This window comes from Narcine bancroftii, chromosome 10 (assembly GCF_036971445.1).
Source record: "Narcine bancroftii isolate sNarBan1 chromosome 10, sNarBan1.hap1, whole genome shotgun sequence".
In the NCBI taxonomy this organism is placed as follows: domain Eukaryota; kingdom Metazoa; phylum Chordata; class Chondrichthyes; order Torpediniformes; family Narcinidae; genus Narcine; species Narcine bancroftii.
Genome location: NC_091478.1, coordinates 3,706,487 through 3,725,633, shown reverse-complemented (window position 1 = coordinate 3,725,633; position 19,147 = coordinate 3,706,487). Strand labels below are relative to the sequence as shown.

Below are 19,147 nucleotides of genomic sequence, written 5' to 3'. Positions count from 1 at the left end.
TGAAGGACAGTCATGGAAATCACACCAGTCACACATTCAAGCCATTCAGATGTAATGACTCCACATTCACTTTATCTTGCTCAAGGTGTTTCTTGTGGTGCAGATAGTATAATGCGAATGACTAATGCCATCTCATCTGATGCAGCTTTTAAATCTACAAAGAAATAGATTAGGCTCAGGGATGAGTAGCATTGCCACCCAATTTGCATTCTTTAACAGCAGTCCCACCTTCAGGGAGTGCAGTAGAAGACATGGGAGAAAAGTGCCATCTTCAAATCAGAGTTCATATTCACTCATCATAAAATACATGCCAGGTATGACATCGGTCTTTTGGACAAAACATCCCAGAGAAGCAACCCACCATGATGATGAATTTTGGCCTGAAATGAATGCCACTGGCATCCTTCCTAAGTGAGGCTTCACAGGGTATGGTGCAATGCCAGTAGCTGCAACACCAGTGAACTTGCTTGGTGCACCTCTAACAGCTGGGGAGCTAAGCACTGGCAGCTGCACTGAATTCAGCTGCACTGGTCCCATCAGGAGCTGCAGTATCGGTATTTCTTTCCAAGTGAAAACACATTATTCTGTGTTTTACACCAATTTCACTCCATTTTAAGGACATCGTTCAGAGCTAGCACCACAAGTTATAATGTTTTCAAATTTAAAATACATTTATTTGCCACACAGTAGAAGACGAACCCGGCCAATGAAGCCCACACCACCCAATTAACCTACCAACTCCGAATCCTTTGGAAGGTAGGAGGAAACTAAAGCACCTGGGCAGAACATACAAACTCCTTACAGACTGTGGGTGATTCGAACCTGGGTTTGCTGGTACTGTAATAGCGGTCCACTAACTGACAGTGTTCTCTGGTCCTCAGTGCAAAACATGCAGACACACAACCAGACAAGTATTTCATCTTTACAAATAAAAAGATACATTTTGTCTGTACACATGGATGGTCAGTGTGAGCCATTCTTTTAGTTGTTCAGCAGCATTCTCACTGCCCGTGGGAAGAAGTTGCTCCTCAGCCTGGTGGTGCTGGCTCTGAAGCTCCTGTATCTCTTCCCTGACACGAGCAGGTGGAAGGAGTCCTCAATGATTTTATGTGCCCTCTTCATACAGCAATTCCAATAGATCACATTTATTAGGGGGCTGGGGGGGGGGGGTAGTGGTGTGGAAAAGAGGCACTCATGATCTATCTTCTCTGCCATTCTAATGGTCCTGTGGATTGACCTCCAACCCATTCCTCTCAGCAACAATACCAACTGTGATGCAGCCAGCCAGGACACTCTCGATACAGTTCCTATGGAAGATTGGCATAATGGTGGCCAGTAGCCTTGCCCACTTCAGTCTTCTCAGGAAATGCACCTTCCTGACAAGTGAGGAGATGTTGAGTGTCCACAATAGGTCACTAGTTAAGGGAACTCCAAGGAACTTGGTGCTCTTCAGAGTTGTTGATGTGTAGCGGTGGGTGGTCATTCCTGGTCCTTCATCTTATCCACGTTGAAACCCAGGCTCTCACTATTACACCACTTCACGGGATTTTCCACCTCTTCTCTGTCACGCAACTCGTCATTGTTGGTGATGAAGCCAACGACTGTTGTGTCATCTACAAAGTTGATGACACTGTTGGAGCTGGATCTGGCGATGCAGACGTGGTTCAGTAGCATGAACAGAAGCAAGCTGAGCCCACCACCCTGAGGTGCGCCAGTTCTCAGCGTGATGGTGGGCCAGGATGGAGTGAAGCAACAAGGGTGCATCATCATCAATGGGATGGTTTCTTCTATAGGAGAATTGAAATTGATCCACCATCTCTGGGAGGTGTGTTTTGATGTGTTTCATCACCAGATGCTCAAAGGATTTCATAATGGTGGAGGTCAGTGCCACAGGGCTGTAGTCATTGAGGCCTGTTATTATCGCCCTCTTGTATACCAGGATGATGGTGGCTGGCTTGAACCCTATGGGAACAAAGTTCTGATGCAGTGATGTGTTGAAGATGCCCGTGAAGACCCCTGTCAATTGGCCTGTGCAGTCCTTCGACATCCAACCAGGAATCGCGTTGGGTCAAACTGCCTTCTATGGGCTCACCTTGGATAGGGTTCCCTCACCTCGACCATGGCTATGCAGGGGGACCATTCATTGGGGGAAACGGAGCTTTCTTTGGTTTCATCCTGTTCTTCTCATCAAACCGTTGATAGATGATGTTCATTGTCCTTAACTTGCAAGGTTGACTTGTGATCTGTCATAGTCTTGCTCCCTTGCCACATGCACTTCGTGTCGCCGGTGTCACACCATTGTCTGTGAATTTTCTGTGCCTACTCCCACTTTGTCTTTTGAATTCCACAGGAGAGTTCAAGCTTGGCTGATCTTAGAGCCATCCTACACCCTGTCCTGAAGGCAGCATCAAGAGCTCAGTATCCAACCATGGTTCTGGTTAGGCATGGTTGTGAAGCATTTGATTGCAGTGATATCCTCAATGCACGTGTTGATGAGGTCAGTCACTGAACTCATGTATTCTTCTATGTTTACCCAACTGTTGTAGGTGGCTGCCTCCCCGAAATAGTTCCAGTCCATGGCCTCAAAGCAGTTTTACCACATTGTTGTGGCCCCTGCTCGGCCATGTTTTGATCTCCCTGTGAACCTACCTAGTTTGCTTTGTCAGCAGCCTGTATGCTAGGATGGATGTTAGCAGGATGGATATGTGCTCCAAGTAACCAAGGTGGGTGCAGCTTTATTCGCTGCAGGGACTTTGGTGTAAACCTGATCCAGTGCGTTCTCTCCTCTGGTGGCCAAGTTCACATGCTGTCGAAACCATGCAAAGACCATTTTCACGTTTGCGTGATTGAAGTCACCAATAACAATCATGGCACTGTCAGGGTGGGAAGTTTGGGCTTCGCAGGTGGCACTGTAAAGTCCCTCATTAGCTGAAGGTGGAATGCAGACTGCAGCAATAATGTGGCTGAAAATTCTCTGGGCAGGTAGAAGGATCTGCATTTCACTAGGAAGTACACCATCTCTGCTGAGCAGAGGTCTTCATTCACAACAGAGACGTTGGTACACCAGCTCTCATTGATGTATATTTTGGTGTACAAGACGACCCTTGAAGCACCCAAAAAACACACCAAAAACAGGGTTGTCTTATAGGCCAGAAACAAAAACCATGATCGTAAACTTCTACTCAAAATATCACTCGATTCGTTCCATAACCCATCCATACCCCACCCTACAACTTTTTAAGCTACCTATATATTAGAAAGACATTTTTATTGTTAAAAAAAAACACATCTAAAATCCTTCAAAAATCACATCTTCATTCTTTCTCCCCTCTCTTACCATCTTCTCAGTTATCAATTATAACAAATATCCTTACAGCAGCACAGATGGATGATTCCTTGGCCACTTCAATGACTTTTAACTTAAAACTTGCTTCATACTTTTTTGCTTTGCTGGAGTCTCCATGATAACACCCACCTTCCAGTTATGTCCAACAGCTCAGTTAATGCAACACTAGCTCAGCCAACACACGTTTTTTTGGGGGGGGGGGGGGGCCATCTTATACACCCAATATATGATAAAACCATGAAATTCAGGCTGAAATTGGGGATCCATCTTATCTGAAGGTCGTCTTATACGCCACAATATACAGTAAATGCAATTTTTGAATCTGCATTTTCCAATTAAAAAAGTGATTTCCTCTTTCCGAGCAAATTTTTTCTGTGCAATATTAGTGCCATTAGGGTTTGTTTTAAAGGTCAAGAAACAATATCAAAGTTAAGATAGATGATATCAAATTCTAAAATTCAATTGAAAAGAAATTGGATGATTTTCAAATGAAGTGGCGACAATGCTGGAATGAATCTTGCTATGAGTCATGTTAATGAGACTTTTCTTCACCAGTTTTTTTCTGATTTTTGACTCCCGATATTCTCGGGACCAAGGATATGTTTAATTACAAAGTGCTTTTCTATTACCTGCAATTCCATGTTGAGATAATCCCTCCAGTTTATTCATTTTCTTCGTAACATTTACAGCACAGTATCAGGCCCTTCCGGCCCTTGAGCCCTGTGCTGCCCACAAACACCCCAATTAACATACAACCTCTGAATGTTTTGAAAGCTGGGAGTAAACCAGAGAACCAGGAGAAAACCCACATATAAACTTACAGACAGCGCAGGATTTGAATATGTTTCATTAAAGCCCATGGCTGAAGCTCAGATTTGTCATTTGAGAATTAGCAAATACAAGTCATTTGAATATTACAAGAATCTAACCAACAAAATAAATTACTTCAATTGATTGAACCAATTAAAAGGTATAAAATTATATTAGCTCTGATCTTTTCATTTACTTCAAACATAACAGTCATATTCCCATATCTTGAAGTGTATCTTTTCACAAAATTATTTCTGATAATGTAAAACTGTGCCTTTATTAGTCATTTGCAATCATTAATGATGTAGCAATTATTTAAACTGATAAATTTATGAAGATAATTTGTTACAATACTGGCTTCTGCTTTTCAGAGATTAGTGTTTCAAATGAGGTTGAAGAAATTGCTCCCAAATGGAATGGTGGTCAAATGCACCGCATGAGATAACACTACAGCATATGGGTAGAGGTCCTTGGTTTTGGAAATAAATAGAATTGTAATTGGCACTTCCATTTCCCTGCCCTGCTGGTTCTGTTGAGGAATAGTTATTTCTGTGAAAAGCTGCAACTTATTTATGCTAAACTGCACCCCAGCAAGATTCATCACCTTCAGGAAATTGAAAAAACACACTGAATTGCTTTCTCTTACCTTATTAAGATGATTTCAGAGCTTGTATTCAGAAAAGAAAATCAACATGCAGTGCACATTCAATAGTCCAGTTGACCAATTTTTAAACAGCTGCTTGGGTGTGTTGTAAGACTTATTTCACCATTAACAATCATTCGACTCGATGTATGATTGTAGGATACACTTACACATTATTTCTGCTAACACTGAACCATGAACAGAGTGCTATCAACTACACTTATAGCTGACTGGCTTTGTGGCACAAGTTAAAATTAACACAGATTTACTCAATACACCTTGAGAATTAATTACGATATCACCTCCAGCCAACACGAGTTGAAAGAGTACACAATTTCATTTATACCCTTGCATCCACCAACTCTTTGATGCCCAATAATTTATTCAATGTTAAGCCAGAATTTCCTCCATTAAATGTGAAAAAAACACAATCAATTATTAAAAACTTCTCTCAATGTTCTTGCATTTTCTACATTGACCACTATATGAAGACACCTTTGTTTTTGTTCTTGATCAGCCAATATAATCTCCATTGCTAAGGTCAATATTTTTCACTCCTGCAGAAGCCACCTTCACATAGTTTATCTGATGCTAAAAACCAAACTCATTCTTTTGTGACTTGTAGTTTCAGTATTTTCACCACTAATCATGGCCAGCCTCCCAACTCACTCATTCTAAACTCTGTGCTGACTGATCAGTTTTGACTCCTAGTGCCTCAATTCTGAAACTCTCAAAGCACCTTTATGTTCAGCTGCCTTGCAAGACCACACCCATCCTGATCTCTATAACAAACCCAATCCTCAAACCCTCCAGAGTTTTATATTCTTCTAACTCTTGCCACCATTGCACCATCAATCTCTTCTCCATTGTTCAAAGCTTTGATGACTGGGCCCCAAGATCTAAAATTCCCTCCAAACATTTCCAACCTTCTCTTCTTTCTAAAATCTCAATTTCTGACAACATCTTAGTCGAAATCTTCTCCTGTAACTCTTGGAATATTTTACTACAGTTATTGTGATTGAAATTTTAACACGAGCCATTTTAACACAACATTTACATATTATGAATGATGAAAGATTAATTTTTCCCGCTTGCTGCAAAGCTCTCACTAAAAACTACCATTTGCTGTTGATCTGCAAGATTCTCTGTTTATATTTATTGCTTAAGTTTTTACAGGAATTGTGATAAATATTTCTCATAATGGTTCCATCTGTTGAATCAATTAAGTAAAAGCAAAACTTACAACCGCCAGTGCAGCTCCAGATCCACAGCTCTAGCCATCCTTACCTCCAGCATCATCTGTGTGGAGTCCACACATTTTCCCTGTGTGCACACTGGTTTGCACCCACATGTCAAACATGCCTGAGTGTGAAGGTGAATAGTGGGGTCCGGGTGGGAACATGGGCAGGGTAAAATAAATTATGGAGGGATAAGAGTAAAATGTGTGTTTGATGGTCAGAATGGACTGTGGGCAGATGGGCCTGTGTCTAATATGTATGTCTCTACTCCAGTAACTCCTGTTAAAATCAAGGGATTAATGGGGGAATTAATGAGGTGAAAAGCAGACTTTGTTTTTGCAAATTATGCTTCACTGTGGCACTGTTCCATTTCTGATACAATTCGATGGGTAGATATGGACCAGCAAAAAGAAAATGGAGCGTTAACTGCACAGAAATAGTAACTAAAGAAAATATATGATGCAATTGTATAGGAAACCATGAAAGTGTGGTTATGTTACAGTGAGATGCTTAAATTATTCAATTAGAACAGGTTTTTTTGGAAAAACACACCCATTTCAAATAAATTGATATTTTCAGATCATTAGGTTTAAAAAAAGTTGGAAAAGGTATTAATCCAGAAGTAAAACTAGCTTTGCTGTTGTACCTCAAAGAATTCCACTCTTATTTGTTCATTTCACTAAAGATACAATTATACACTTTCCTGCATCACTTCCAATCATCTTACATGATTTTACCAATATAGCTGAAGTGATCTAAACTCTTTTTCTAAGTGCCAGTAATAGCAATCATCTCAAACAATCTGGACAAGTAATTTTACTTGCAATCACAGAATCATCTCCAACAGAAATTCAAAAGCAAATCCACACTTGGCTTTAAGTATAGAGTGTTTGGCCAACAGAACAAATTCTTACACATGTCACATCTAATTAGAATAACTTGGCTTGATCAATAAAGGAACAGCACTATCTAGAACAATAAGAGGCAAGTTAAAATTGCATACGAATTTTGAAACTGTGCAATATTCATGTCCTTTTTTATTCTTCAATGAAAATTTTAACATCTGGAATCAGAGCTCAACTTTGTTGGTGTCAATTCAATCAGCAAACTTAAGTCAAAATCATGACCATTTTCAAATTCCAGTTTTGCTACTCACCAAGCATAGCATAAAAACAGAAGCTCACAAGTTGGGGATGTGTTCTAATTCAGAGATAAGGGTGTAGCATCAAACAAATATCACAATAGCTCATGCATACATAATGAAACAGGGGATAGTCACCAGAGGTTTACTAAGAAAACGTGTTCAATTTCTTGCAGGATCTCCAGTTCCCTGAAGACGTTTCGGACCTCATCTCTCTCTATGCACTGTTGTTTATTCATGTACTTCATAGCATACATTTTCTCTGTGTCCCGCTTTTGTACAATGCACACCTGGAAAGAAGCAAAACAAGAAAATGGGTCACATTTGAAGGAATATTCACTTGAGAGATGGTTTCTTAAAAGTTCCTGCTAACTGTTATGAATTCACCAAGACAATGGTATCTTCAAAACAATTTTTTAAATTAATAACTATTAATAACATAATATCTTACTTAACTCTAAACGTAACCCCAACTATGCATAAATGTATGTGTATGTGTGGGGATCATTACAGCTTAGGCACAATTCTGAAGAGATTATTCAAATTCAAAGTTCAATCTTAAACATCTTGTGTTGAAACTTACAATTCTTAAATTGATATTCAGAAGTAGTTATGGTGTAGGCGAGGCACCGAGTCATCAGACTTCTCAAAACTCACAAATGTTTGTCAAGTTGCTTTCAGAGAAATGTTCTTTCCTACCCCTCTCTTGCGGGGAAGTTACAGAACTTGTGAGTTCCACAATGCTTTCACAAACCCAGACAAGGGTTTAAACGAAGTAACCATCAGAAATAGTTATGATCCAACTGCAAGAATGATCTTGCTTTTACTCAGATATGGGTTGGTCAAAAGTGACCATAGCAAAAGCCACAGCAGCAATCTCTCTTTTAACAAAGAGAAACAGTCGAAGTGGCCAACCTCTCCAGACACTTTAATTCTGTGTCCCTCCCCTGACAAGGAGAACACAACAGCAGTCGATCTCACAAAATGTCACTGCATCTCCATCTCCAGATGATTCTCTGATGAACTAAAAATGTTGCTTCAAGTGTTGATCACTACTGGCTTTTTTAAATTTAATTTTCCCAAAAAGAGTCAACAAGCAGCTGATCTTCTGTTTAAACCAGTGTATTTTTCAGTAAACATTCAATGTCTCTGGTATTCAATGGAGGACATTAACACTAGTTTTATGGCTTTGAACTGAACAATGATGGGCTTCTTCATCTCTGATGTGACAGAGCCTCCATGTCTGCTTCAAAATGGTGTTCTCTGTGTGTCTTTCCAAACCCACACAGTAATAACCCAAAATTAATAATAACACGAGTCTGTAACACTAAGAAAGTCATAAAAATGTCCTGTCCACAATAGCTTCTGAATCCTGTGTACGAATATCAGTGCTAACTCCTTGGAGATGTGTAACAGATAACATATTTGGCAATTCTGAAAATAAAATGGATGCTTTTTTCCCCCCACATTGCTTCAATCCAGGTCCTCAAGGTTTGAGCACATGGCTGAGATCAGCTAAATGTATTTCAGACTGAAATATCAAATGCACATTACCTACAATAGTTTAGCATATCATTTTCATTCTATCAACCTTCATAGAAATAATGTTTAAGCAAGAGTAAACACTCAGACTTGCATGACTTTTGAACAATGTTTTACATAACATCATACAGTTCCATTTCAGACATGTAGGATCAGTTTTTCAAAAACAGCCTTGCTTTAACCATCCTGTAATAGTTCTGTAAAATTAAGAGCACGGCAAAAATGTCAGAAGATTATAGAATCTCTGAGGGCAGAATTCAGAAGATACAGAATCCCTGTGGGTAGAATTAAGAAACACTAAGCGTAAAAAGATCCTGATGGGAGTTGTATACAGGTCTCCAAACAGCAGCAAACTATGTGGCATGCAAACTATTGTGGGAGATAGAGAAGACATTCAAAAGGCACTGTTGCAATAGTCATGGGTTTTTTCATTATGCAGGTTATTGGGAAGCCAAGAAGGTACTGAATCCCAACTTTCAGGATGGTTCCTTAGAATACAATCCCAGAGGACCCCAAAACCCAGCAGCAATAGATATTCACTAAGACAAATGGTTATTTAAATAAAAATTGCTTTTAATTTTCTTAAAACATGAAAACAGAATCACTATTAACTTATCACTATTAACTAACCTTACTTAACCGCCTTCAAATTCTAAGTGCACATGTATGTAATGTGTGTAAGTTCAAAAAGGTTCTTTGATTCACAGTCCAATCTCACTTCTCATTCCCCCAAGTTCACTGGTTGCAGGCAATTCTTATACTGTGCACAGAATTTAACATTTATGAAGGTCACCAAGCTTTGGTGCTTGAAAGGTAAATGGTTACAGCTCAGGAAGGTTCTTGTCAGTTTTCAGAGAGAGATTTGTTGCTCGCTGGACAAACTGATTCCTTTTAATCAGCTACTTCAGTATCTTGCGGAATAAACTTGCCCCATCAGGGTTCTCCAGATGATAATCTCTTTCTTTCAGGTCACCACAGAGTTCCTTTTTGTTTCACTTATTTCAAGTGAAACATTAGGCAGCCAGTACTCTCCTCTTGTATGAACCATAAGGGCTTTGACCAGGCTGAACTAAGAACTCACAACCCATCTTCCAAATGGGGTTTTTCCACAAGCATACCAGCTCTGAGAAAAGCCTGTTTTCTCCGTCTCTGCTTGCAAAACCACATGACCCTCTTAGAACAGCAAACAGCAGTCCCAGGCATCCTGCGGCTCCGAACCCCGAGCTGGCATTTCTCTCTATTCAGCTTCAGGTTTGTTTTCCTTGTTGCTTCCAGCACTTTCCTTAGTCTCTCATCATGCTCCATTCTCATAGTTCCCATACTATGATGTCATCCATTGAGGTATCAACTCCATCCAGGTGCTCACATACCATATGGAGAGTTTTGTGATACACTTCAGGAGCTGAGGCAATTCTGAATGGTCACCTTAGGAATCTGTATCTGACAAATGAACTATTGAACGTGCACAGTCTTGAACTTGCTTCACCCAATTTTTGCTGCCAAAATCCTAATAATGATGCATCTAACTTACTGAAAAACTTTGCATTTGCAAACTGTGACATGATTTCTTCACGTGTCAGAACCTTAGTGTTCTCTTTTCATTTCTCTGTATAGATCTCTTGGATCCAGGCAAATTCTAAGCTTTCATTCTTTTTGTACACAATGAGTGAACTCACCATTGGCTCATCTATCTTCTGAATCACATTCAGGTTTTCCCATCCTGTCCAGCTCTGCCTTTAGTTGCTTTTGAAGCGCGAATTGAACTTTTCTGCATGGATGTATTATTTTTGGTGGCACACGCTTATCCACTCTGATTGTTTGTTCTCCTGGAAGGCAGCCTAGACTCAGAAATAGGTCATTGTACATGAGTTCATCATAGATAGTCTCTCCTTCACTTTCCATCACGAGGACTCTTTTTACCAGGTTCATTTTCTCACAGGCTTTTAAACCTAGTATGCCCTGTACATCCTTTGGTACCACGATGAATGCTAGCATGTGCTCTCTGTCCTTGTGTTTCACTTTGACCATGCATTCTCCTTGCACTGGTATATTGGTACCTGAATACATTTTTGGTCTCGGTCTAATTTTCTTAAAATCAGTCTCTAATATTACATTAATTTGTGCTCCAGTATCCAATTTAACTGAAATATATATGTATTCACTTTTAATCTCAACACCCAGACTGATTTCTTTCTTGTTTTCAGTCACAACATCTACATAGAATTCCTCTATCTCCCTTTCATCTACTCCATGAACTTTACTTTGTTGCACTTGGTTCCTATAGCAACGGGCATAATGGTTGCTTTTGTTGCACACATAGCATGTTTTATCATATGCTGAACACTTTTTTGGTAGGTGTTGTCTATCACATCGATGACATGGCTTTCGAATGTCCCTTTCATTTTTGTTCACTGGCCACGCCTCTCTTTCCACTTTGGTGCACTTTTTGTGATATGGTTTATGTCTATTCTTGCTCACTGTATCCACATTGCAGCTAGTTTCACTGAACAGCTCCTTTGCCTGCATTTTTACAGTTTATGTAGCTCAACAGATTGCTATGGCTTTTTCCAGGTCTAGCAGTCTTTCCCTTAGACTATTATCTGGAATACCACACACAAGTCTGAATTTTATCAGCGAGTCAGACAGTCCACCAAATTCACACATTTTGCTTCTGTTTCTCAATTCAGTCACATACAGATCAATACTTTCTTCCGTTTTCTGTACACGTGAAAAATCTGTGCCTCTCAAACATCATGTTAAGGTATGCAGTATGACTCAAACTGTTCCATTATTTTTTCCAGTTTCATTTTGTCTCCTTCAGCTGCAAATGCAAAATTATTATACACCTCCAGGGCTTCATCACCCACGACATGGAAGAAAACTGATGCTTTGACTTTATCCCTTTTCTCATCAGCTCTGACTGCCACTAAATACAATCCAAAAATGCTGTTTAAATCTGTTCCAATTTTCAGCCACATTACCTGTCAGCTGAAGTTTCGGTGGTGGATGTAATTCTTCCATGTTTCACTGTGTTAGCTTTGCTTCACTGATCAGTTGCTGACCTGAGATTTTACCTTTTAAAGTATTTCCTTCTAATTTCCTTCATCTCACTTCATGTTTCATCTTGTATTCGTGTGTGTGAGTTCTTAGACAACACATGGATGAAGGAAAAGGTTCTTTACTTTAAAGTTGTTGTAAACAGCACCGTGAGGCCTGCCATGAGGCTGCAAACCTCCATTATAGATCTGCATACTGTGTGTCAACCCCCTGCTGGCAACCAAATCTAATCAAACAGTAAGGCATTGCTAGTTGCCATGCAAACATGATCACTATCATTACAAACTGAAGATCAGAAAATCCTGAGGAGGCAGTGATCATAATTATAACAGAATTTGCGCTGCAAAATCAGAGGTGTCAGTGTGCCAGAAGAATAAAGGGGACTACAGGGTATGAGAGATGAACTGGCAAAAGTTGACTGAAATATCAAACTATTAGGGAGAACAGCAATGGCTGATGTAACTGAGAAAAATAAGGAAGGTGCAGGACAAGTATATTCCAAAACAGAAATTTTTGTATGGAACAAAGAGGCACGACTGTGGCTGACAAGAGAAATTAAAGCTGAAGTAAAAGCAAAAGCAAAAGAAAGGGCAGGCAAGGAGAAAATATTAGTGGGAAGAGAGAGGCCTGGAAAATCTTTTAAAAGCTTACAGAGGCAACTAAAAGGTCATTAGGAAGGAAAAGATTAGCTTTGAAACAAAGCTAGCAAATAATTCAAAAAGAATACCAAAGGCTTTTTTAAAAAAAAGTATATTAAGAGTTTTAAAAAAAGAGAATATATAGAAAAAGACTCTGGAGAACTTGTAATGGGAGACAAAGAGAGGGCAGAGAAACTGAATGAGTACTTTGCATCAGTCTTGACTGTGGAAGTTGACAGGGTAGAGAGGTGAGTGCAGTCACAATCACCAGAGAGAAGGTGTTTAGGAAGCTGAATGGTCCAAGGGTAGATAAGTCTCCCAGATTTGGAAATGGAGACGGAAATGCAACCTTGGGATCTGAAAGAATTGGCTGTGGCGATGTGGAAGCATTGTTAATCATACATCCATCCATACAGACAGACAACGAGCATGGTTATAGGCCCTTCAGCCCACAAGCCAATTCACCAATAATACCTTCGATTCACCTACAACCCCAGTACAATTGTGGAAGGTGGAAGGAAACTACATTAAACTCTACATTAAACGGCTGCACCATTTCATCTGATGCAAGGATCGACAACGAGATAGACAACAGACTTGCTAAGGCAAATAGCGCCTTTGGAAGACTACACAAAAGAGTCTGGAAAAACAACCACCTGAAGAAACACACAAAGATCAGCGTGTACAGAGCCGTTGTTATACCCACGCTCCTGTTCGGCTCTGAATCATGGGTCCTCTACTGGCATCACCTACGGCTCCGAGAATGCTTCCATCAGCATTGTCTCCACTCCATCCTCAACATTCATTGGAGTGACTTCGTCACCAACATCGAAGTACTTGAGCTGGCAGAGTCCGCAAGCATCGAATCCACGCTGCTGAAGACCCAACTGCGCTGGTTGGGTCACGTCTCCAGAATGGAGGACCATCGCCTTCCCAAGATCGTGTTCTATGGCGAGCTCTCCACTGGCCACCGAGACAGAGGTGCACCAAAGAAGAGGTACAAGGACTGTTTAAAGAAATCTCTTGGTGCCTGCCACATTGACCACCGCCAGTGGGCTGATATCGCCTCCAACCGTGCATCTTGGCGCCTCACAGTTCGGCGGGCAGCAACCTCCTTTGAAGAAGACCACAGAGCCCACCTCACTGACAAAAGTCAAAGGAGGAAAAACCCAACACCCAACCCCAACCCACCAATTTTCCCTTGCAACCGCTGCAACCGTGCCTGCCTGTCCCGCATCGGACTTGTCAGTCACCAACGAGCCTGCAGAAGAGGTGGACGTACCCCTCCATAAATCTTCATTCGAAGCCAAGCCAAAGAAGAAAAGTCTTAGACACTGGCATGGCTCTGGAGGACTGAAAAATTGCAAAGGTCACTCCACTATTTAAAAAGGGAAGAAAGCAGCAGAAAGAAATAATAGACCTGTTAGCCTAACATCAGTGCTTGGGAAGCTGTTGAAGTTGATGGCCAAGGAAGAAATCACATGGAGGGGCATGACAAGATAGGCCAAAGTAAGCATTGTTTCCTGCCTGATACTCTTGCCTGACAAACCTACTGCAATTGTTTTTTAAAGAAACTATAAGCAGGAGAGACAAAGGAGATACAGAGGATGCTGTAAATTTGGATTTTCAAAAGGCCTTAAACAAGGTGCTGCACATGAGGCTGTTTAATAAGATGAGAGCCCATGGAATTGACTGATCAGCAGGAAACAGAAAGAGGGAATAAAGGGATCCTATTCTGGTCGGCTACCGGTTACCAGTGGTGTTCCTCAGAGGTCGGTGCTGGGACCACTTCTTGTCACATTAACCACATGTTAACGATTTGGGTGATGAAATAAATGGCTTTGTAGCTAAAGCTGGCCAATGACACAAAGACAGGAGGAGGGCCACGTGGGTCGAGGACATATTGCTGCTAATGGTTAGGTGGATTTCACTGCATGGAGATGGGAGGCAGAGATGTCACCGGTGGGGGGGGGAAGAGGGGAGGGTGGAGACGTCCCCGGGGGGAGAGCAGAGACATTCCTGGAGGGAGAGGGGAGGATGGAGATGTCCCCGGGGGGAGAGGGGAGTTAGAGTTAAGACTAACCCCAATTAAAATGATAATAAATTAATAATTTTATGTTCGTTATATTTAATTAAAAATATAATAAATTAAATAGCATGTCCATCGCCAAAATATCCGATTCTGGGGGCAGGTAGTGAAGAGGAAATGGAGAGGCTGCAGAGAAACTTGGATAGATGAGGAGAATGGACAAAGAAACAGCAAATGAAATGCAATGTTGGGAAAAGAACGGTCAATGCACTTTGATGAAAGAATAAAAGACGAGGAGAAAATTCAAAATTCAGAGGTGTAAAGAAACATAGGAGTCCTTGTGCAGGACACCCTAAAGGTTAATCTCCAGGTTGAGTCGGAGGTGAAGAACGCGAATATAATGTTGACATCCATATCCAGAAGAATAGTGTGTCAGAGCAGAGATGTGGTGTTGAGGTTTTGTAAGGCAGTGATGAGGCCTAACTTGGAGTACTGGTACAGTTTTGGGCTTCTTATTTAAGAAAGAATGCGATGGCATTGGAGACGGTTGAGAAAAGGTTCACAAGAATGATTCCTGCACAGGGGGGGGGAAGTGGGACTGAGTGGGAGGTTGGATCAGCACATGATTGAATGGTAAAGTGGACTTGATGGACCAAATGTCCCACTTCTTTACCTACATCTTATGGTGTTTTGGTCTTATGGACTTGGAAATGTGAGAAGAATGTTTAGAGATTGATGACTTTTGAATTCATGACAAATTGATTAGGAGCCATTAAGCTCTGGCAGATTAGATGCTGTTACAACTATTATTTTCCACTTTCACATTAATTCTGATTAATAATATCACTGCAAGCTGGCCAGCATCTCATATTTATAGTTTGCAGCTAGTGAATGATCAGTGCAGAGAGACTCAAAATAAAAGCACTGGAGAAATACAAATACACAATGCTTCTGGATTTTCTCCAAAGCCCTCAGTCACAGCTGCCTTGGCATTTAACTCTGGAAAGATATTTCTGCCTTACAGTTGCACCATGGCGACCGTTAGTGCTTAACTCAATTGCTTAATTAATGGGATACTATTTAAATGTTAATGATAAGTTGCTTCATATTTTAGATCATTATAAATTTAAATAGCAATCACATAGCTTTTGTTATTAATCATTGCTCAAAAAGATGTGAATGATTAAAGGTCAATTTTATTCAATATTAATTTGGACAGCAGAGTGAATTAACATTAACAATTGACTGGGTGAAGCAGAAAGAATTCCAATACTCAATAGTTTGATTTATGAACACCAAGATGCCAAAAGATCCCTTTACGACCCTATCTACCTATGACGCCACTTTCAGGGAATTATGTATTGGTGCTCCCAGAACCTTCTTTTCTACTGCACTCCTGTGTGCCCTATAATTAACCATGTGTGTCCTTTCTTGGTTTGTTCTTCCAAAATGCATCACCTTCCACCTCTCTGCATTGAATTCCACCTGCCATTTGCAGCCCATTTTTCTAGGTGTCCTAAATCCCTCTGCAAACTTTGAATACTTTCTTGCTGTCCACTACATCTCCAATATTTGTGTCATCTGCGAACTTGCTGATCCATTGACATAGATCAGGGGTGTCAAACTCAAATTCACGGAGGGCCAAAATTAAAAACTTGGACTAAGTCAAGGGCCGAACTAAATATTTATTGAAAATTTTCAACAACATCTGCATGTTTTCTCTTCTTTCAACATATGTAATGTTAAACTTTAGGATATAACTTTAGGAGGATAATGTTACAGGTCAGGAGTAGGTAGCTCAAGTTCACCCTTTGCTTGACCTGAGGGAAACATATTTGGTCCCCGTGGAAATGTAGTCAGCATTCACAGGCTGTGTCCATTTTGACCTGCATCAGGACTCAGCATTTCCTGCTCACTCCTCAGGCCGTAGGCCTCTATTCACCCTCGACCCACCATCCCTCTACCTGACCAGTCCTTTACCCAACCTCTATTCACCCCTCACTCCACTCGCTCTGCCTCTACCCACGCCCCTCTACTGCCTCTCCCCACAACCTGTTCCTCCCTCTACCCGTCTCTCACCCTCTAAACACCCCTCCCCTACTCGCCCTGCCCCTCCCCTTTTACCTCTTCCCTATCCACCCCTCCTTCTACTCATCCCTCCCTCTAACTGCCCCTCGCACCACCATAACTTCCCCTGCCCATTACTCCTCACCTACACCCTCTCCCCACCCCTGCTTACCCACCCACTCAGGCCCAGCGCGCTGCCGATCAGCCTTTGTGGACAGCCACCATCTCTCTCTTCACGTGCAGGACCGAACCAGCCATCCCTGGGGTCCACGCGGGTGCAAGCGCTGAAGGCCGTGGCGACCGGGAGAAGTGCGCTTGCGCTGTGGAAGGGCCGTCCGGTGCCAGTCACGCGGGGCTCGCACAGCCTGGGGGCCGTGCGCAGCCTGCCATGCCCGTCGCGCCGACAGGAAATCACAGGCGCTCGCCCATCCGCCGCACCGCTCGACAGGTGGGAGAAGTGACTGGTTGTGCGGGGAACCTTCCAACTGGCTTGCCGGCTGATGACATCGACAGACTTCTCGTTACAATTTCTCGTGTTACAATGGGGAAGGATGTGCAATGAAGGGGGAGGATGGTGGGGGTGACATGACCAAAAAACAGCATCAGCTCTCGCTGCAGGGCGGGCCACCTCTAATACATTTTTGAAATGATCTTGCTGGCCAAATATAATTATATCGCGGGCCAAATTTGGCCCGCGGGCCAGAGTTTGACATGTGTGACATAGATGATAAACACAATGGACCACTTGAGGCAGACCACTAGTCACAAGCTTCTGGGAGAGGCAATCATCCACCACCACTCTCTAGCTTTCCTGTAAAGCCAATCTTCAATCCAATTTTAAAAGTTCAAAGGTTCCTTTTATTGTCATGTAATATATGTGATGACCCCAACACCATTTATTTCATCAACATGTTAACTTCTTTGTGGCCCTTCTCCTCCCAGGTATCAGAAGGGGCATCAAAGAATTAGCCTTAGAGATTTCAGTGTTTTTATTGGGAAATAAATGTGATTTAGTTAATTAAAAGTTTATTGATATAAATAACTGAAAAGCATTAATAAAAGTATGCAAGTCTGTATCAAAGCAGAAAATGTACTTAGCTGGCATTTAACACTTAAAGAGTGGAATTTGATTGTGATTTTATAAATCTGATTCCAATTAGCAATCAGAATATCTTTATTTAGAAAAAAAGGAGAATAATGACCAAATTGTAATATAAAAATGTAGACAATATTCATGTTAAAAGAGTGGTCATTTAGTGATAATTCTGCCTCGCCTACAGAAAAAAATAATCTCAGGGTTGTGTGAGATGCCATGTATGTACACTGCAATCCACTGAAGAGATACTGGGTTTCTCCTCCAGGAAAAACAAGGACTGGTTCGACGAAAACAACCAGAAAATCCAGGAGCTGCTGGCAAAGAACCGAGCTGCCCACCAGGCTCACCTTGCAAAGCCATCCTGGCCAGAGAAGAAACGAGCCTTCCGTCGCGCATGCAGCCATCTTCAGCGCAAACTCCGGGAGATCCAAAATGAATGGTGGACTAGCCTCGCCAAACGAACCCAGCTCAGCGCGGACATTGGCAACTTCAGGGGTTTTTACGAGGCTCTAAAGGCTGTGTACGGCCCCTCACACCAAGTCCAAAGCCCGCTGCGCAGCTCAGACAGCAAAGTCCTCCTCAGCGACAAGATCTCCATCCTCAACTGATGGTCAGAACACTTCCAATCTCTTTTCAGTGCCAACCGCTCAGTCCAAGAATCGGCCCTGCTCCAGCTTCCTCAACAGCCCTTAAGGCTAGAGCTGGATGAGGTCCTCACCCGGGAAGAGACATATAAGGCAATTGAACAACTGAAAAGTGGCAAAGCAGCAGGTATGGATGGAATCCCCCCCTGAAGGCTGGCGGCAAAACTCTGCATGCCAAACTGCATGAGTTTTTCAAGCTCTGCTGGGACCAAGGAAAGCTGCCTCAGGACCTTCGTGATGCCATCATCATCACCCTGTACAAAAACAAAGGCGAGAAATCAGACTGCTCAAACTACAGAGGAATCACGCTGCACTCCATTGCAGGCAAAATCTTCGCTAGGATTCTCCTAAATAGAATAATACCTAGTGTCGCTGAAAATGTTCTCCCAGAATCACAGTGCGGCTTTTGCGCAAACAGAGGAACTACTGACATGGTCTTTGCCCTCAGACAGCTCCAAGAAAAGTGCAGAGAACAAAACAAAGGACTCTACATCACCTTTGTTGACCTCACCAAAGCCTTCGACACCGTGAGTAGGAAAGGGCTTTGGCAAATACTAGAGCGCCTCGGATGCCCCCCAAATTTCCTCAACATGGTTATCCAACTGCACGAAAACCGACAAGGTCAGGTCAGATACAGCAATGAGCTCTCTGAACCCTTCTCCATTAACCATGGCATGAAGCAAGGCTGCGTTCTCGCACCAACCCTCTTTTCAATTTTCTTCAGCATGATGCTGAAACAAGCCATGAAAGACCTCAACAATGAAGACGCTGTTTACATCCGGTACCGCACAGATGGCAGTCTCTTCAATCTGAGGCGCCTGCAAGCTCACACCAAGACACAAGAGCAACTCATCCGTGAACTACTCTTTGCAGACGATGCCGCTTTAGTTGCCCAT

General features: G+C 41.9%; 1 protein-coding gene across 11 annotated transcripts in view; it reads right to left on the bottom strand.

Moving 5' to 3' along the window:
* The window catches only part of LOC138744086 (serine/threonine-protein kinase 32C), a 207,999-nt gene that overhangs the window by 50,850 nt on the left and 138,002 nt on the right, over window positions 1-19,147 (bottom strand). For all 11 annotated transcript variants that reach the window (XM_069899608.1, XM_069899614.1, XM_069899616.1 and 8 more), the window contains one exon: window positions 7,317-7,468. In XM_069899608.1, the coding sequence (XP_069755709.1) occupies window positions 7,317-7,435 (119 nt within the window). In that variant the 5' untranslated portion in view covers window positions 7,436-7,468. The remainder of the gene's footprint in view (window positions 1-7,316; window positions 7,469-19,147) is intronic.